General features: G+C 43.6%; 1 protein-coding gene across 5 annotated transcripts in view; it reads right to left on the bottom strand.

Moving 5' to 3' along the window:
• Window positions 1-15,282: 15,282 nt before the first annotated feature.
• Window positions 15,283-21,196, bottom strand: part of EMSY (EMSY transcriptional repressor, BRCA2 interacting) — a 55,585-nt gene continuing 49,671 nt past the window's right edge. For 3 of the 5 annotated variants that reach the window (XM_026651610.1, XM_026651609.1, XM_026651611.1), the window contains 3 exons: window positions 20,581-21,144; window positions 19,212-19,730; window positions 15,283-17,050 (listed from right to left, as the gene is read on the bottom strand). In XM_026651610.1, the coding sequence (XP_026507395.1) occupies window positions 16,856-17,050; window positions 19,212-19,730; window positions 20,581-21,144 (1,278 nt within the window). In that variant the 3' untranslated portion in view covers window positions 15,283-16,855. Of the gene's footprint in view, window positions 17,051-19,211; window positions 21,145-21,196 lie in introns of those variants that run through there. The other 2 variants (XM_026651612.1, XM_029911561.1) reach the window with 1 other exon arrangement.

Genomic DNA, 21,196 nt, shown 5'->3' with positions numbered 1-21,196 from the left:
ATCCCCCCAATCCCATCCAATGATTCCAAGATATTCATCTCCCTAGAAACCATTTGTTAATTAAGACCCAACAGATCCTTGGGGTATCCAAATTGACCTCAATGTGATATATTTGTCATTTAATTATTACCCCTTATTTACACAGACTTTAAGTAACTTTTGAGCCCCATCTGAATTCTACTGTACAAGTAAAATTATGAGACTGCTGAATGTTTTTACTAAAATATTACATCTGCTGTTTCCTTACATTTGCTGCTCACTATGTCACCTCTAGCTGCTTATAAATTTCTCCTCATATTGGTTCTAATACTTTTCATAGATTTAAGGCCAGAAGGTGCCATTATGATCATCTAATCTTACCTTCTGTATGACACAAGTCATGAATTTCACTGTACTTGTGGTTGAACTACAGCATAGCTTTTAGAAAGACACCTAATCTTCATTTAAAGATGCCAAGCAATAGAGAATTTATCATTTTCCAGGGTAACCTATTCTAAAAGTTACTCTCAACCTTATTTCCAATTTGAATTTTTCTAATTTAAATTTCCAGCCTTTGAATCTTATGTCATGTCTGTCTGCTAGATTAAAGGGTCCCGAATACCAGTTATCTTCTCCTTGTAGACCATGATATCACATCACCGCTTTCTAAACATTCTCTTTTGGTACACTAAACATATCTAGCTCTTGTGAGGCACATTTTCCATTTTAAGGAACAAAGTTGGACTTACCTATAATAACTGACAGATCAACTGTAAGAGATCAGTATCACAATGGCTTTTTTGAATTTGGTATTTTCTCCTTTCAATGATTTAAAATAAATCACTGAACATTAATTCCTTCTTCAAAGCACCTCAGCACATTAGAAAAAAATTGGTCATCTACCTAATTAAAAAAAACTAAAATTGAACTAGAGATGTTTGAATACTATACAGTGAATACGCTGTTGAACCAACTAAGTTTGTATTTTGTAGTGGCCAAATAGCACTAACTACTGAATGTTATTTTACCAATGCAGTCAATACTTATTCAATAACATGACTTTTCTGGTAGTTGGGCTGATCTACACTACTGCGGTAAATCGATATAAGTTATGCAACTTCAGTAACATGAATAACATAACTGAAGTAGACATGGTTAGATCCACTTACCACGGTGTCTACACTGCACTGTGGCAACAGGAGAGCGTCTCCCGTCGACTTCCCTTACGCTTCTCGGGGAGGTGGAGTACACAAATCGATGGGAGAGTGCTCTCCCATTGATTTAGTGTGTCTTCACCAGACCCACTTAATCGACACTCACTGCATCGATTACAGCAGTGCCAATCTACTGGTAAGTGTAGACATGGCCTAGCTGCAGCTTTAGCTGTCCTCCACATCATCCAGTACACCATGCCCAACTGTACTGTTAGAATTTAATGTATGCTCATCAGAACAGAAAGACTTCATCTGCACACTGTGGTTAGCACACACTCAGTGTCCCACCCATTTAATCATCATTTTATTTTATTTCCCCACCCTTATTTGCTAATCAGCCAACTTTTTCTTTCCCAATAGATTTGTGGAAGTCTTTATCCCTCTTCAGGTAACTTTTTCAGACCTTTTTTTTTCCTTAGAAACTTTTGTTTCATTCCTTTCACCTTTCTTCCCCGCCCCTTTGCAATCCATTAAAAAAATGTTTTGAGCCTCACTCAGCCATGTTTACTACTTTTTTAAAAAAGTTCAGAGGAAATGCAGGCTCGTGTGGCTTGAACGTGGTGTCTTAAAATTCTCCAGATCTCTGCCACATTTATGCATTTTAATACTTTCGCCCACTGCATATTCCACCAGATTTCCCTAAACTGTATTCTTGAAAATTAAATACCTTGGTACCTATTGCAGTCTGTGATCCAATTTCCATAAGATGCTGAATCTAAGTGGCCCATGATTACGAACACTAAACTTAACTAAAATTCCAACTCACTACTAGTTCCTGTTGAACAAGTTTCTGCAGCCCAGCATCTCCCACAAATATGCTACACATAGACGGTTCCTCACTGCAGTTCCTGGAGGTTGCTCAAAAATGGCCATGCCCCCTCTCCCACTTGCCACCAGATTTTCTGCGTCCACAGCAGCAGCAAAGTGGCAGCTCGCTTTGCTCCCATCCTTTTCTTTTATATTGGTTATTTTTAGCTGTTTTCAGGCGGGAGTGAGTGTTATTTTTAATTCAAGCCTCCTTGCCTACGTTTTGAGTAATGCAGTGGTCATAGCTGTGACAGATACAGCAATTTCCTGCAATAGCCTCAGAAGACCTTATTGTATTAAGTTTCCATATCATTGTGGGCCGGGATTGTATGTAACCCCTCTAGGGGGAGATGTGACAGATATGAAACCTGAGAATTCAAAAGACTATATTCAAAATGCTCCAAACAAATATGAACTTTTGGGACAATAGGTGTTAAGTGGATTTCCTGGAAAATCCCTAGGAAGAGGTTAATGCAAATTATCTCAGGTTATGCAAAAACCCTGACTTTGGAAACTATGCTGTGAGGAAAAGGAATGCAGAAAGGCCTTAGATCTGACCAGCTTTGTGTTCTGGATCTAAGACGGATAACTTGTAACCACAGGAAAAACCGAACTGTGGGTTTTGAAGGACTAAAAACTACCAGAGCTCGGGGATGGAGTTGGGGAGTATCCTCTGGTAGACTTTCTTGTATGTGTTCTGACAGACCCAGACCAGTGGGGTACAGGAGTCTGGTAGAGGGCAAATATACTGGTCACTGGATGAGTAGTTTTCTGTTCCCTGAGTGACCAGAGCAGGGGCTGCACTAGAGTAATCAAGAACCTGCTAGAACCAGTTAAGGCAGGCAGGCTAATTAGGACACCTGGAGCCAATTAAGAAGCAGCTGCTAGAATCAATTAAGGCAGGCTAATCAGGGCACCTGGGTTTTAAAAGGAGCTCACTTCAGTTTGTGGTGCGAGTGTGAGGAGCTGGGAGCAAGAGGTGCAAGGAGCTGAGAGTGAGAGGGAGAGTGTGTGCTGCTAGAGGACTGAGGAGCACAAGCGTTATCAGACACCAGGAGGAAGGTCCTGTGGTGAGAATAAGGAAGGTGTTTGGAGGAGGCCATGGGGAAGTAGCCCAGGGAGTTGTAGCTGTCATGCAGCTGTTACAGGAGGCACTATAGACAGCTGCAGTCCACAGGGCCCTGGGCTGGAACCCGGAGTAGAGGACGGGCCCGGGTTCCCCCCAAACCTCCCAATTGACCTGGACTGTGGGTTCTTCCAGAGGGGAAGGTCTCTGGGCTGTTCCCCAACCCCCATGGTGAATCTCTGAGGCAAGAAAATCTGCCAATAAGCGCAGGACCCACCAAGATAGAGGAGGAACTTTGTCACACTGGTGTCAGGAGTGGGATCTTGGGGTGCACAGCACGGCGGAAGAAGGAGGGTGATTTAAAAAAACAACAACAAAAAAACAAAAAACAAGGAGGGTTTATTTTTTTCCATCACAATGGATGATGTAGTGCGGGCACTGATACAAGCTACGGCGGCCCAGCAGGAGGCTACCCGTGTCCAGGCAGCCACCCAACAGGAGGCAGTGCGGCTGCAGCAAGAGACTAATCACCTGCTGATGGACCAGGCTGCTCAAGACCGAGCTACGTTGCGGGAACTGGTAAACCAGGTAAAGTCCCTTACAGAGCTGAATCGCAGCCATGATGGGACGCGGCTCATACGGGCCAGCCATTGGCTGCAGAAAATGACACGGGAGGATGATGTACAGGCATACCTTCTGGCCTTTGAGAGGACAGCCCTACGGGAGGCCTGGCCTCGAGATCAGTGGTCTGGCATCCTTGCCTCATTCCTGTGTGTGAAGGCCCAGAAGGCCCACCATGATCTGCCTGAAGAGGCTGCGGCAGACTACCCCCAGCTGAAAGCAGAGATCCTGGCCAGATCTGGGGTAACGACAGCAGTGCGGGCCCAGCAGTATCACGGGCCCAGCAGTATCCTGGAGGTACCAGGAAGACAAAACCCCGCGTTCCCAATTGTATGACCTCATCCATCTCGCACAAAAGTGGTTGCAAACAGAGTTCCGGAGTCCGGAAGAGATACTAGCGGTTCTGGTCATTGACCGATACATGAGGGGACTACCACCAGACCTTCGTGCCTGGGTAAGCCAGAACGAACCCTCCACCTATGACGAGGTTGTCGCCCTGGTAGAGAGGCGAAGGACAGCGAGGGAGCTGACCAGTTAAGGAAGAGGCACCCCAGGTTAAACTAGCAGCACCAAGACCTAAAGTTCGGGTGACTGGGTCACCAGGAGGGCCCAGGTGGAAAAAGAGAGAGGCTGAAGGCCCATCAGAGGCCACAAAGAGTCAGAGCACTGAGGGAGAAGAGGATCGGGATGTTAGACTGCCCAAACCAAGAGATTGGGGAATGCCTAGGGCGCCATACAGATGTTATGCCTGCGGGGAGTGGGGACACACAGCTGCACAGTGTCCCAATGCTGAGGAGCCTATGCAGTGTAACCTGGGGAACTGGGCAGATCCATGCTCCCTAATCCACCTTGTGGGGATTTCACTAACCCAACATATGTATACCAGACCAGTGAAAGTAAATGGGGTAGGGACCACGGCACTGGTTGATTCGGGGAGTGCTATCACGCTCATCTCAGGGAAGCTCGTGAAGCGTAGTCAGCTGCTGCAGGCTAAACGTACGGGGATAACATGTGTCCATGGGACAGTTAGTTACTACCCCACCATCCCAGTAAAAATCCAGATCCAAGGGAACACTACTGAGGTAGCAGCAGGTGTAGTCCCTAAACTCCCATACCCGGTGCTCATAGGGAGGGACTTCCCAGGGTTTGGAAACTTACTCCCAGTAGGGGGATTGGAGAAAGATGGGGACCCTAAAATTGGTGAGGCATCCACATTAGACTGTCAACCCCCAATCTTCTCTGAAATATCCCCAGATTTGTTCTCCACTCCCAGACAGGGTAGAAAAACAAAAAGGGAAAGAAGGGTAGCTAAGGCCTTGGGAACCCGAATACTGACCCAAACCAGAGGGTCGCTCTTGTAAGTAGGCGGACCTGCGCAGCTGAAAAGGAGGCCATGCAGGAGGGAGAAGCACCTGAGTCTGACCCCCACCCTAATGCTTCTGAACCAGTAGAGGCAACAGAAACTGGGCCCCTAGATCTTGGGCAGATTAGCCCCGGGAGAGGAAATTTTGGACGGGACCAGGCAGAAGACCCAAGGTATGACAACACTAGGAAGGAGGTGACTGAAATAGATGGGGTCCCCGTGGAAGGGAAAACCCAGGGACCAGGACCCTACTTCATAATGAAGAAGGATCTCTTATACCAGGTTGCACCAGTACAGGGGCAGAAGGTACAGCAGATCCTAGTACCTCAAACACACCAGAACGCTGTATTAAGTCTTGCTCATAGTCATCTTTTTGGGGGGCATTTGGGGGTAGAGAAGACCCTGGCAAGAGTCCGATGGTTCTTCTGGCCCGGAGTACATGAAGAAGTGCGGAAGTACTGTGCCTCCTGCCCGGAGTGTCAGTTGCACAGTCCCCGTCCCCACTTGAGAGCACCTTTAGTACCCCTTCCCATCATAGAGGTCCCCTTCGAGCGAATAGCCATGGACCTAGTGGGACCCCTGGAGAAGACGGCTCGGGGCCACCAATATATACTTGTTGTTTTGGACTATGCTACTCGCTACCCAGAAGCCGTCCCCCTGCAGAACACGGCCTCTAAAACTATACCCAAAGAGCTGGTGGGGATCTTTGCCCGAATGGGGCTACCGAAGGAGATATTAACCGACCAAGGAACCCCATTTATATCGAAGCTAATGAAGGACCTCTGTATGCTGGTCCATATACATACCTTGAGAACTTCGGTCTACCATCCGCAGACTGATGAGTTGGTAGAAAGGTTTAACCGAACCCTCAAGGCTATGATAAGGAAGGTGGTAAGTCGGGACGGGAAGGATTGGGACACCCTACTACCCTACCTTATGTTCGCTATCCGGGAGGTACCTCAGGCCTCAACTGGGTTTTCCCCCTTCGAGTTATTATACGGGCGTCACCCCCATGGCATACAAGATATCGCCAAAGAGATCTGGGAAGAGGAACCCAATGAGGGGAGAAATATAATAGAGCATGTAATGCAGATGCGAGACCGGATAGCCCGGGTTACCCCTATTGTACGGGAACATTTGGAGAAGGCACAGGAGGCCCAGCGAACCCATTACAATCGCCAGGCAAAAGTGCGACAGTTCCAACCAGGGGATCGGGTTATGGTGTTGGTACCCACGGCAGAAAGCAAGCTTCTGGCCCAATGGCAGGGGCCCTATGAGGTGGTTGAACCCGTGGGGGAAGTAACCTACAAGGTGTGGCAGCCAGGACGCAGAAAACAAGAACAGATTTATCACTTTAATCTTCTGAAACCCTGGCATGCACAACGATCCAAAAAGACCTAACCCAGGAAAACAAGCCTTCCAAACAGGTGAGAGTGTCTCCTGATTTAACACCAGACCAGAAGAATGAGGTGTCTGAGATGATCTTTCGGAACCAAGATGTGTTCTCAACAAAACCGGGTCGAACAACCAAGACATATCACCACATCTTCATGAACCCTGGGGCCAGAGGAACAATGAGGCCCTATCGGGTGCCAGCGGCAAAAAGGGAGGAAATAAAAGCAGAAGTAAAAAAATGCTGGAGTTGGGGATCATCGAAGAATCCCACAGTCAGTGGTCCAGCCCAATCGTGCTGGTGCCCAAACCTGATGGCACCAAAAGATTTTGCAAGGACTTCCGGGCGACTAAATGAACTATCCCAGTTCGACGCATACCCCATACCTCGCATAGATGAGCTAGTGGACCGTCTGGGTAATGCCCGGTACGTGACTACCCTAGACTTGACAAAGGGGTACTGGCAGATTCCCCTTGCAGAAGACGCAAAGGAAAAGACTGCGTTCTCTACACCAGAGGGTCTTTTTCAATATACTGTCCTCCCTTTTGGACTACATGGGGCCCCAGCTACCTTCCAGCGCCTCATGGACAAGCTATTACGCCCGCATAACAGTTATGCTGCTGCCTACTTGGATGATGTGGTCATTCATACCCCAGACTGGGAAACCCACCTGGAGAAGGTGGAGGCAGTCCTTGATACCTTCAGGCGAGCTGGCCTTACAGCAAACCCTGCCAAGTGCGCTGTAGGGTTTACAGAGGCCAAATATTGTGGGAAAAGGTCTGGTAAAACCCCAAGTGAACAAGTTAGAGGCCATCCAAAATTGGCCCCGACCAAGTCGCAAGAAACAAGTCCGGGCGTTCCTAGGTGTGGTGGGGTATTACCGACGATTTATCCCGCACTTTGCCACAAGGGCAAGCCCCCTGACAGACCTAGTGAAAGCCCGTGGACCTGATCTGGTGAGATGGTCTGACGCAGCAGAGGAAGCATTCACAGACCTACGGACTGCCCTCTGCAGTAACCCCGTACTGATAGCCCCTGATTTCACCAAGGAGTTTATCCTGCAGATGGATGCATCGGAACAGGGTTGGGGGCCGTTCTATCACAGATGGTTGGGGAGGAGGAACACCCAATTCTATACCTCAGTCAGAAACTCCTTCCAAGGGAACAAAAATATGCAGTGGTGGAGAGAGAATGCCTCGCTGTAAAATGGGCCATGGAAACATTGCGCTACTACCTGCTCGGGCGCAGATTTGTCCTCGTGACCGACCATGCCCCTCTTCAATGGATGCAGCAAAACAAGGAAAAGAACACAAGGGTGACTAGATGGTTCTTATCCCTCCAACCTTTCCAGTTCCGTGTGCAACACAGAGCAGGGAGCCGTCATGGCAACGCCGATGGCTTGTCACATGTGCACTGTCTGGCGTCCCAAGCTGCCCAACCCCTTGGCGTTGAGCACGGGGGAGGGATATGTGACAGACCCAGACCAGTGGGGTACAGGAGTCTGGTAGAGGGCAAATATACTGGTCACTGGATGAGTAGTTTTCTGTTCCCTGAGTGACCAGAGCAGGGGCTGCACTAGAGTAATCAGGAACCTGCTAGAACCAGTTAAGGTAGGCAGGCTAATTAGGACACCTGGAGCCAATTAAGAAGAAGCTGCTAAAATCAATTAAGGCAGGCTAATCAGGGCACCTGGGTTTTAAAAGGAGCTCACTTCAGTTTGTGGTGTGAGTGTGAGGAGCTGGGAGCAAGAAGCGCAAGGAGCTGAGAGGGAGAGGGTGTGCTATGCTGCTGGAGGACTGAGGAGCACAAGCGTTATCAGACACCAGGAGGAAGGTCCTGTGGTGAGAATAAGGAAGGTTTTTGGAGGATGCCATGGGGAAGTAGCCCAGGGAGTTGTAGCTGTCATGCAGCTGTTACAGGAGGCACTATAGACAGCTGCAGTCCACAGGGCCCTGGGCTGGAACCCGGAGTAGAGGGTGGGCCTGGGTTCCCCCCAAACCTCCCAATTGACCTGGACTGTGGGTTCTTCCAGAGGGGAAGGTCTCTGGGCTGTTCCCCAACCCACATGGTGAATCTCTGAGGCAAGAAAATCCGCCTATAAGCGCAGGACCCACCAAGATAGAGGAGGAACTTTGTCACAGTGTGTAGTTTTTTTTAAATTGTTTTAATTTTTTTTCTGTAATGCTTTTACTTTGAGAATAAATATGCTTGCTCCACAGATATCCCTCTGTCCGCCTTCAGCAAAGTACCGGGCAAAATCTAAAAGGTGCTTTATATGCGAGATATCTTTCTCAGGCTTAGAAGGTGAATTATGCCCAGGCTGTTCCGAGCCAGCCAACCCTAACTCCATCAGGGCATGGGGCTCTGAGTGAGACAGGGATGTTGGGTCCCCTATCACCCCAAGAATCTGCAACTCTGCCACGAAAAAGCCTGACCAGGAGAGACAGATCAGATCAGGGTGAGACTCTAAGGATGAGGATGACTTCATCTAGTGGGCCCAGGGAATAAGTCCTTGGGCAATGCAGGACTGCAAAGATAAATCCCTTGTGAAGCTACCAGTCTCCCCATAAGCCCTAAAATGGGTCTAGAATTCTTTGGAAAGAGAAGTCGGGGTAATAAATAGCCCTCCTCCTTCCCAATCCAAATCAGGAGACTTGAATCTTGAAGGGGAGGACACAGAGAGAAATTTCTAAAGGGCTTTCTGTGTAAGGCAAACAGCAAAAGACTGCTCTGGCCACAGCCATGTAGCCACGCCCAAAAAGCATGCCAAAAAGTAAAAGAAGCCCAAAAAGAGCACAAAGGGAATGAAAAAATACAAAAAATTCAGGAAGCCTCTAACTCAGACCCCTGCTCCTGTATTGAAGGAGGAGAGCTTTTGGACTCTGAATCTGAGCAGGACTTGAAAAAATCCAATACATTTTCCCCTCCTCCAAGATGTTTGAGGCCATGCGCAAAATGGTTGTGTCCAAAATCCAGATCCAAGCTGAGCAAGCTCCTGAGGATATGCCTCAAAGCAAATATCTTCCCCCAAACTCCTCCCCTGAGGTCGTGATTCCCTTGCACTCCTCCTTAGAGGATGCAATCAGAGTAGTGGGGAAAACCCAACAAGGGTATATGCATTAACAGGCATGACCTTAGATTCTATAAACTGCAAGAGGCAAAATATAATATTACCAAAGTCCCAAAGGCTAGTTATCCCATCAGAAGGAGGAATTCTTCCTAAGAACCCAACAGACAGGAAGCTGGAAGCTACCCTACCAAAGGGACTTTGAAGCTTCATCAGCACATCTCTCACAGCCACATGCTTTGTGAGAGCTACAATATCCTGGCTGGAGTACCCTAGGAACCTGGAGGACCAAGATCACCCTAGCTTCAGCTCCATTCTTAAGAAAACTTCCCAGGCAACAGTATTCTTGGCTGATGCCTCAATGGATGCAATTTTCAGCCCTGGCTATAGCATCCTGCTCAGCAGCCATTCAACACCTATGGCTCCACCCCTGGAAGGTACATGCTCACTCCAAACAAGTCCTATGTTCCTCTAATTTCACAGGATCGCTCCTCTTTAGAGAAAAACTAGATTACATAGTGGCAGAAAATGCTGCTAAATCTAAGCTAGGCCCTCCCCTCTCTGCTGAGTGCTCTAAGAAGAGAGTACAAACCTGCTTTTAGGCAGAGCCACTACCTTTTGCCTATTCTCCTCAGAGGAGTACCAGAGGAAGAATAGCAGCTTTATCAAGGGCAAGTCTCAGATCCTAGGATTGAGGAGAAAACCCACAGTTGGTCCCACAATGTCCAAGAGCCCAGCATGACAAGGAAATGTGCCTCTGGCCAAACTTGAATCTAGGAGGCAGAATTTCCCACTTGTCAGAGGAGAGTAGTAAATTGACTATAGACCAGTGGATAAGAGGGAGAGTGAATCAGGGATACTCCCATAAACTACAGGCTCCATCCCATTCCTTTTTTATCCAGTTTCCCAGCTCCAGTGACTCTGCCAAGCACAAACTGGTCCAGAATGAGATCTCCTGGACATTGCAGCACTAGAAGGAGTTCCCTTAGAAGAAAGGTTTTCCGGGATCTACCTCATCATCATTTATTGTTCAGAAGTGCACTGGGGGGAGAGAGACCATTATCAGCTTCAAGAGATTCAACAAGTGGAAGAAAACAAAATTCCGCAAGGAGACCCTAGATTCTACAGTCTCATCCCTAATTTAACGGGACCCCCTAACCTTAGTGAACCTGGCAGATACATATCTCAGTGTTCCCATATGCCAATGCTCCACAATCTACTGAGATCTCCTTAAGGCACAGATCACTACCAGTACCAAATGCTCCCATGCAGTCTCTCATTAGCCCTGATGGTTTTCACAAAGATGCAAGTGGTGATCATAGCCGGACTCAGGTTGCAGAGTACTCACCATTACCCCTTTCTGGACAACATTCTGATCACAGCTGTGACCCAGACTGGAGAGCACAATGCTATGATTTGGACTCTGGATCTCCTGTAAGTGCATGGCTTTATAATAAACATCAAGAAAAGTTCCTTGATTCCTTCAACAAGGATAACTCACCTGGGAGTGGACATAGACAGCTTGGAGGCAAAAGTCTACCCATCACTTGACAGATTCCAGTAGATCCAGTATCTCATATCTCTACTGCAAAAGAGCATGAGGCCAACTAATGCTCAACTGTCCTCAGTTAGTGGGCCCCCCAGTTGCATAAATATGCCTAGGGATCACCCCAAGAGTGTGATTGCACATAAGGTGTCTGACATATTACTGAAAGTATGGGACCACTCCCTGGAATGCATGATGGATCACATGCTGGTCCCAAAGCAGGTACTCAAGACCCTAAGATGATGGGCAGTCCCAAGGAATGCTCATGAGCACATTCCCATATGTCTTCCAGACCCTCTGGTTCACACAACTGATGCCAGCCTTTAGAGCTGGGGAGCACATCAGGGACCCGGAACCACTCAAAGCATCTGGAGCCGCAACAGAAAGCGACCACAGGATCAATCTCCTAGAGCTCTGCGCCTTCAGACTGCCCCTATGAAGGTGCCCGAACCATCTAGTAGAAAATCATGTCCTGGTCCAGTCAGACAACACAATTCCAGTTGCATACATAAATAGGTTATAAGGACAGGGAACTCAGCACTACATGCAGAAATAATGACAATAATGAGATGGGCAGAAAAGTCTCTCCCTTCCCTAAAAGTGATTCACACAAAAGTGGAGCTGAACCAAAAGGCAGACTGGCACAGCAGATGCAAAGTCAACAACTCAGAATGGTGTTTGAACCAGAAAGTCTTCAACTGATCTTGCAGTTGTTTGGTCTTCCATCACCCGAATACAAAATGTCTGAAGTACTTTGCCAAGGAAGCATACCCTAAGTTCTTAGGAACACATGCCTGCAGTATTCATTCCCACCTTTCCCATTCACAGAGCAAATGATCCAAAAGATACAGTGGGAACAAGCAAAGATGACAGTGCTAGTTTTGTAGTGGCCAAGGAGACCCCGGTTTGCTGGTCTGATAGAACTGAAACTGGAATCACTGTCACGGCTACCAGCAATACCAGACTTCTTTTTCTGAGGTATATTTCCCCAACTGGACCCAGACTGTCTTCATCTAACAGCTTAGCTTTTGAAAAGAAAGCATCAGTAGCACTTGGCCTGTCTTCCAAGGTGACTGGGACTTCGCTCTCATCCAGGAATCTCTACCTTAAATACCCATTCCTCCCTCTGGACCAAGTTCTGTATCTGGTGCAGGCGCACACAGACCCAAGAGATCCAGGGATTCCAGCTATCCTGGGCTTTTTCCAAGAAGGTGTGGATTAATGTCTTTAACCCAGCACCATAGCACGTCAGTTATCAGTGGTTACTAGCATTCTAGTCACAGGATCCTCAGGATCGTTGGTAGCGAACCCCCAGGTTTCTAGATTTTTCAGCAGTCAGACTGGCCAGACCAGCCATCAGACCAATCTTCCTTCATTGGGATCTACCATTAGCATTAAACACCCTGACCACTCAAGCCTTTTGAGCCTCTGGCTTCAATATCAGCGTTCTTCTCTCCATCAAAACCAGTTTTCTGGTTGCCATTGCATCTGCTAGGCAAGTTTCTGAGCTGGCAGACTTCCCTGTGCAGGGACATTACTGCATGTTCCACAATGACAAAGTGGTGCTGAGAACTCCAGAATCTTTTCTCCCCAAATTGAAATCTCCTTTCCATACCTCACAGGAGGTTATCCTTCATTCTGCTCAACGACCACAGCAGCTGACCAAGAAACTGTGGCACACTTGAGACATCAGAAGGGCGCTGAAGAGTTATATCTAGTATACAGAATCCACAAGGAGATCATGCACCATTTGTCTCCTTCCATCCAAAGTGTCAAGGACCCAGAGCCTCCAAGCTATCCCTCACTAGATGGATCAGACTGTGCATTATTGAGGCCTACTAGGCATCAGGCATTTCGCTCCAGAAGGACTTAAGGCACACGCCACAAGACTCATGGCAACCTTGTGGGTTGAATAAGCACATTCTTTCACTGCTGAGATATGCAGAGTGGTCACTTAGTGATCAGCAAACACCTTTATAAGACACTATAAAGTGGACTTCATGTCTTCTGCAGAGGCCTCCTTCAGCAGGAAGGTGCTGCAGGTTGTGGCCCAGTAAAAGCAATCTTTATGGGGGGAGAAGGAGTGTCTCCTTACCTCATTCTGTTTCAATCTATCTTTATCCCTCCTCACTCCAGTTCACGGCTTGCTACTTCCCATGCATAGCAGAATTGTGGGAGACACTGGGCTGCACAACGGAAAATGTCTTGCCCGATAATTTCCTTTCTATTAGCAGCATCTCCCACAATTCTACCCACCGTGGATAGCTTTACAGGCAAGGGTCACCATTTTATATGGATTATTACTATGCAGGCAGTCATCTGCTGTACATAATTAATGAATTGGCATGTTATTGTTACTAATATTCTTCTATGAGTTTTACACAGCTTTGGAACGACTAATCTGGCAGCAAGTGGGAGAAGGAGGCATAGCCAGCAAACACTGTGCTGCAGCTTTGAACTACCGCTGGGAACTGCAGAGAGGAGGGAAACAGCCCATGTGTAGCAGAATTGTGGGAGATACTGCTAACAGAAAGGAAATTATTTGGTAAGAAATTTTCCATTTCTCTCATTACAGCACACTAATTATTAATATAAACAAAAATAAGCAATTCTACACAGCTCATTTTTGAGCTATTCCATTGCAAAGACGGACAGGAAGTCAAATCTCTTCCATTTAAGGAAGATAAAACGTATCTAGCAAGAGTAAACTGAAAATAATTTCAAGCACATACCTTTGGCAGGTAGCGACAGAGATTGTTTGTTGGACATGGGAACTTAAAGAGTACATGTTTTATTTTAGTAGAGCTATGATAAGGATGTGAAGCGTAATCACGAAAGTAAAGGAAATGTAATGGATGACAATCTACTTTCAGCTACTGTAGCTGAAACACAAAACATAGTCTGGACTTCAGGTGCAGTATCAAAACCTATTCTCTTGTAGATTTCTTTCTAATGAAACTAGTTACTAATTCCAGCATATTCACCAAAGATCATAAATCAAACAATTTAGGGCCACAATTCACAACTGGTTTGGGAAAGGATTAGGAAAGAAGGAAATCTGAACTTAAGTTTAATGCAGAGAGGTGGGAGTTAGGATATCAGCATTCTTTTCCTATCTACCCAACAGACTTCGTGTATATCTGTGGGCAAGGCAGTTAACACGTGCCTCAGTTTACCAATCTGTAAAATACTTACCTTTCATAACAGAGGTGTTGTGAGCCTTCATGTTTGTAAAGGCTCAATGAAAGGAAATGACACTATGTAAGTGCAACATATAATTTCACTACAGATATAACCCTTAGTTTCATGGACCTCTCTAAAAATTTCTTTGCAGCTATCTTAAAACAAGAACACCACAATATAAACTTTTCTGTCAAGAAACCAAAATTGGGCCAGAACTTAAACTGTGTAATATGCTATGAGTATTAAGATAAATTTAACACTTCATTTGTTTTTTTAAAATCTGTTTGTAGAAAAGACAGCAGCCATCTAAAGTTACATAGAGATAATAAATTTAAGCGTGGAGCCATACTTTATGGCAAAGTTGTAAACTTCTTATAGTGTAGCAACAGAAATACTGAAAGGGGCTTTCTTCTCTCCTCCCTTTAGCTCGGCCTATGACAGGGACATCCAATATATTGTAAGACCACGAGTGACAACAGCTTGGCACAAGCCACTGGGTTTCATCTCATCTGCATAGAATTTGAAATCCATTTTTATGAACAGTAAATAGATAGACCAGGCTCATACTAACCCCTTCAATGACAGATGACTAGAAAAGACAGCGTGCCTGAATCTACTAGCAATAAAATCTGCAGCTGATAAGCTTTGTTGTCATCTTTCTTGTCAAGCTTTGTTGTCACAGCCTTTGGGGGGTGGCCATACTTTAAGTATCTCTGTTCTAGAAACAAACACAGCTATTAAAACTGAAATACCATCTAGAATGACTGACAATATTTCTGTATTCATTTTTAACTAGAAAAAAGGCATAAGGTATTTTCCATTTCATATATTCTCTCGTCTCCAACCTGAGTGCTTCTAATGTTATGTAAAATAAAGTGGAGGAACAAGTGCTTGTCACAGTATTCAATGTTGTAACGTATAGGTGATGCAGAGAAGACAATCCAATTCTTACCCAACTATGTACAGCTTTTCCATAATATTCAGGCTGAACACTTCTCTTTGCCATTTAGGCTTATAATTAACAGACAAAACAAACATAAAAATGAAAGTCACAAGGACTTTATAAATGAAGTAACTGCTAACAGAGGCTAAAAGGGGAACCAACAGCACCATCTACAGGAGACTGCAGTGTTGTTACGTACATAGAGGTTCAGGACAAATATGTTCAGCTTTTTAGGTTCTGTATGTTAGTCTGATGAGCGTTTCTTCAGTTGGAATTTAAAAAACTACAATATCAACAGTAAAATCACATCTTAAAAAAGACTGACACAAAACCTGTATTATACTTTGGGATGAATTATACTTACAGTAGTACTTCAGCACCAAAAAATGGGCAGTTATGCTGATAGATGTATGTACAATTGAATGAGATGTCAAAGTCTTAAAATGCTTAGTTATTTATAATGAAATCTATACAAAATGGTTAAAAAACTTCTATATACATTGTTTTAAAAAAAGAAAAGTATTGTCTTCATTACCAGAACGTATTAAAACGGCCTCTCGTCATTCCACCTGCACCCAAATCTCTCTCCGTGGCTTGTAACAATCATAAAAACCCAACATATTGCTTGAACAAGTCAAGTCATAAGGCTGAGGATTACCTCTGAAACATACAACTAATCAATTTAAACTTTTAAACCCCCCAAATGGTCATTTTAAAAACAGCATGTAAAATATAGATTTTTAAAAGCCTCAGCTTGCATCTGAATACAGCAGGCTGAAGTTATGAGATAATGAACCAAATATTTCCAAACTCTGAACATTTGTTTTAAACCAGAATACATTTCTGCTACCCCACAGCATTAGAATGAAAACATTTGCCTGTTTAACAGGAACTAGTTAAGCAACTTGGCCTGGTTTTAAATCACTGCATTTAAATAAATTATCAGAGGTTAATTAATTAGACTAAATGGGCATTTCATGTGCTTGTGGCAAAAAAAGAAATGTTTTGCACATTAAATTAGCATATTTCTTGTAATATAAGAAAACAAAATCCACCAAACCATGTTACCTGTTAGTGATTTTGCTTATGTCCAAACATTCACCAACAAGTAATTAAAAAAATAAACTATATTTTACGCTTATTAAAAATATGAACATTAATTGAGCTCAAGTGCAAGAAAGCTAACCAATTCAGAAATTCCTGGGGCTTTCCCAGTACTGTCAGAGACACCTTTTATCTCACATGCTATTTAAAAATACAAATATCTACTAAACATTCTTTGTGATGGTGTTTTGCTCAATAGCTACAAAAAGAAAGACACAGGAAAGTAAAAGGTCCCTTTTTACTGAAAAGTTTCAGTATCTGGTCAAGAGCTTCATAGCAAGAACTTCTACTCAATCTTTTCAATTCACTATAGCTTTGCCCCCCCTCCTTTTTTTTTTTTAAGACATACATTCCACTGTCACAGGTTTACTGTATCTTGGTAACCATCTTTTTTGAAACAATTTTAAGATGTTGTTTCTGCAATACTGTCTTGTTAAAACACACTGATGCTTCAAGGGTCCAATGAACAACTCTAATAGGCAAAGTGCTCTAATACATCACAATACAACGGCATCTTGGACACTCAATTGCCAAGATGAATTTAAAGTGCACTCCAGTGTCCCAATTCATTAGGATTGTTCAGCAGAACTTTGAGAGGGGCTGGGCTCAGTGCCTTCCTCAGTACTGCTGTCCACATCTTGTTCCATTGCTGTCTCCTCATCATCAAGACGTTGACTAGTAAAGTTATTGAGCTCCAGGAGCCCACTGGGTTCCACTACCACATTGGAGCTGGAGTGACAAGGGATGGAGTATTGAGGGATAGTCTAAAGGAAAGAAAAAATGAAGTTTTAATACGCAGTTTTGACAGGTGAGTTAAGGATTTGTCTGTTTAAATGAAAGAGATACTCATGCCTATTAAACAGTTGTAAGAATCCCAGAAATACTTTCCCAAAGTCAATAAATTTGTTTTCATCCTATTGTTACAATATTGCTAAATTAAATGTAGCATGAAAGGATCATTTTGCAGGATTTTTTCACTGAAGGATAAGTTGAAATAATTACAATTAAAGAAAGGATAGTCTTGTGGTTAAGGCTGATGGCTGGGACTCAAAAGATCTGGGATCAATTGCCAGCTCTGCCAGACTTCCTGTGTAACTTTTGACAAGTTACTTAATCTGTTTGCTGTCTGGCCCATCTGTAAAATAGGAGTAACACATACTCTCACCCGCTGTATGTTCTGTCTATTTAGACTAAGTATTTTGGGGTCGAGACTTCTGACTGTTGTATGTACAACATATTGCACAATGGGTCCCTGAAATTGGTTGGATCAATACAAAGAAAGAATAGATTTAGACTGATAAAAGTACCGCAATAACAAAGGAATACAGTAAATGACTAAATCTTTTTTTGTTTTTAATTTCTAGATCGTATGGAAAATATATCTACATTTTAATTATTAAATTGATAATCAGATAGGTATTTTGATTTTGAAATGGCCCAGACATCATAACCACACCTAAATACTATGGTGATTAGCATCATATAAATATCTATGATATACTGATTATTTTACTCTACTACATCTATCTCTTAGCCCTCACTCCTCAAGAGATACAAAATCCTGAGTATTCCTAGAAAAACTACTTAGTTTCAAGGAAAATATTACAAAATAATTCAAAGCATTTGTAAACTTTATAAATAAATCAAAGTTAGCATATTTGTTTCCATCACAATTACACATTTTTCACCATAACAAGTGTATATAATATACAATAAAATCTCTAAGTCAAACACTGCATACAAACACAATGGCATTCTGTCCACTTCTCTGCAATGAGTCACTATCATAGCATCATAGAAGTGTAGGACTGGAAGGGACCTCGAGAGGTCATCTAGTCTAGTCCCCTGCACTTATGGCAGGATTAAGTATTATCTAGACCATCCCTGACAGGTGTTTGTCTAACCTGCCCTTAAAAATCTCCCGCGATGGAGATTCCACAACCTCCCTAGGCAATTTATTCCAGTGCTTAACTACCTTGACAGTTAGGAATTTTTTCCCTAATGTCCAACCTAAATTACCCTTGCCACTACGTAAGCCCATTGCTTCTTGTCCTATCCTCAGATGTTAAGGAAAACAATTTTTCTCCCTCCTTGTAACAACCTTTTATGTACTTATACTTATGTATAATTAGGGTTCTGTAAGTGAGATTTCAGATGACTAAAATTTCAATGCTTTGACAATCCGTACTATGGAATATAATAATACCTTATGAAGTATCAAAATAAAACTAAATTTGAATAAATGAACATTTTCACATTTGTTCACTTAGGCCCTGATTCATCAAAGCACATAAGCATCTGCCTAATTTAAGGATGTACATAGTCCTGCTGACTTCAAATCAATGAGACTTACTCATATGCATGAAGTTAATAATGTACTCAAGTGCTTTGATGAATCTGACCCTTATTTACTAATGTGCAAAAGGTCTCCCAGTCAGTTTGAATTAGTGAGATTCTACTAAATCTACTTTATGCTGAAGAAAGTTTTACACTAAAAAACAGGTAAGACTGTAAGACACTGTAAAAAGACATGGCACGAATCATACCTCCATGGTAACAGCAAAAGTTGCATGTTCAAGCATTTCAGTTAGAAGGTGATTTGGAATATCTAGCAAGTTTGGTTTGTTTCCTTAATGGGAAAGCAAAGCGGAACACTTAAAATGCTCAGGAGACAGACAGTAGGAATGCAGTGACCAGCATGTTTGAGAAATTGTATTTAACAACTTATTGCCAATTTAATAAAACAAGTGCCCAACATTTTTATATTCTTAAATCACTTACTGTTTTGGGGTAGAGGAGAACCAAAGTAAGAAAGGGAAAAAAAATACTTGAACATTGTTCAGATGCTATTAAGGCTTTAGACACGCAAACCTAGAAAATATCTGCTTTATTTTTTTACCTTTATTTGCTCTGCTCTTCTCTTACCTGGATAATAATTTCAGATGAAATCTCTTCAGCTTTCTTTTGGGATATATTCTGAATGTGTATAAACTGGTTTGTTGAAGGCACTCCTTGTGCATCCACTTTCTTCTCTGTTAAAGCAGGATCAGCAGCAGGAGGACTTGAACAGGACTTGAACTCTTTACATTTCAGTTGCTGAGAGATGGAAGTTGCCGTCATCCCTATTGCAGTCACCCTTGGCACCTGGATACAAGGTGATGATTCTGCTTCACTAGCGAGTTTACTAGTGGACATGGCCTTGTTTGGGGGATCCACTACCATATGTTCTATGTTTGTGTCAATCTGAGCTTCCATCATAGACATTTTCAAAATGTCTGCTACTGCTGTCTTCACAGATGCCTGCATGGGTAATAGGCTTGTAACTGGCGATGCCAGTTTGGGCACAGAATTGCCGCCTGCTACCTTTGAAACAGTAGGAGGCTGTCGCCCCTCAAAAGTTATCTTTGTAACAGTGGATCCTTGAGTTATAATTGGCTGCTGCACCTGAAAATCAAATTTTTGTTGTGCATGTTACAGCTATTTTTTTATTTAAACCTAATCAATATTTATCTGGACAATACGGCACAAACAACATACTTGCTATTAGGAAGACAGTTGAAGCTCAGTGTTTTAACAAAGGAATCAGCAGTGATATGATAACATTTAATTGAAGCCTGGGGAAGGTAGTTTTTGGACTGCTAGACAATGTTTCTAGCAGAATATCACAGCAGCCTCATTTTCCTTTGGGATTTATATCCCCATGTGATGTATATTAATCCCTTCTTATTATTTTATATAGGCTTCATGGGGCAGGGGAGTAGTAGGTTTTTGGAGTTAGTTAAAATACATATATAGTATTTCATTTTCCTCAGTCTTTACATCTTCCCCTCCCAAGGAAAGTAAAATTGCTCCTCTAGGTAAAATTATTTAACTGAAGGGTGATGGTGATGTAAACTACCAAGGAAGACGTACAATGGTGATCCTTGGGAGACTGCAGTGTATTCATCTTTATTTCTACAGAATTTTTTTTAAATGTTACGGGAACGGAAATCAATAATATGTTATACCCAAAAAAATAAAAGAAATTAGGGGCAAATTCCATGCACTGTTGGTTGCAGAAATTCACAAAAAACTGTCCAACAAAATTGATTTGTGAGCTCTATGGATTTTTTCCCCTATATAACAACATGTGCTTCTCTTTCCTAGTGTCAACCTTCTGATGGGGAAATTAATACCAGCGTAATGAGGAGTTCTCTCTTGCCAGGAGAAAACACGGCTACCGCAACTGGGTTGGTGTTTGGATTTTTCCTTGAACAGCGACGTTTTATTTTGCATGCTATCAATATTCTGTTACCTGGCTTGCGGGCTGTTTCTCTGAAGAGGCAGGTAGCTGCAATTGACTCTGGGGGGGTTGGGGTTGCACGTAGATTTTTTGTGCCGTTGGTGCCTGTTGCAGTTTGGGCAGCTGCTGCGTGGTTTTTACTGCAAGCACCTGTACTACAGTTTGCTGTGGCTGTGCCACTAAGGTAGGGAGTTGCCTTTCTTTGGCCATCATGTGGTGTGGGGTGTGCTGTGCATCTGGTTTGGTCTGTGCTTGCTCTTGCTGAAGTGGGGTTAGCTTTTGATGCCGGATAGAAAGCTGGGGCATTTGTGGGAGTTTGTGCTGGATCTGATCAGCCTGCAGGTGGATGGTTTGCTTTTGTTTAGTCTGGAAGCACTGCAGAGTTTTCACTTGCAGTTGAGTCTGTTCCAGCTGTGGTTGACTCAGTTTCTGCTGTTTTTGTGCCTGTGACTGCGTCAGGGCAGATCTGTAAAATAGACCAGTCTGAGGATCTAGGGTATCCATCTCTTCCACTTCTCCTTCCTCAGTTCCAAGTTGTTCACTGTGTTTGGTAAATGCAGTGTGGCTGCTTAAAGCCTTAATAAAAAAAGTTACAAATGAAAAAGTAATGAGACATCATCTAATTTAC

The sequence above is a fragment of the Terrapene carolina genome, unplaced genomic scaffold (genome assembly GCF_002925995.2).
Source record: "Terrapene carolina triunguis isolate 2854851 unplaced genomic scaffold, T_m_triunguis-2.0 Scaffold97, whole genome shotgun sequence".
Classification (NCBI taxonomy): Eukaryota; Metazoa; Chordata; order Testudines; family Emydidae; genus Terrapene; species Terrapene triunguis.
Note: the sequence above shows the minus strand (reverse complement) of the source record. Positions and strands in the feature narration are given on the sequence as shown.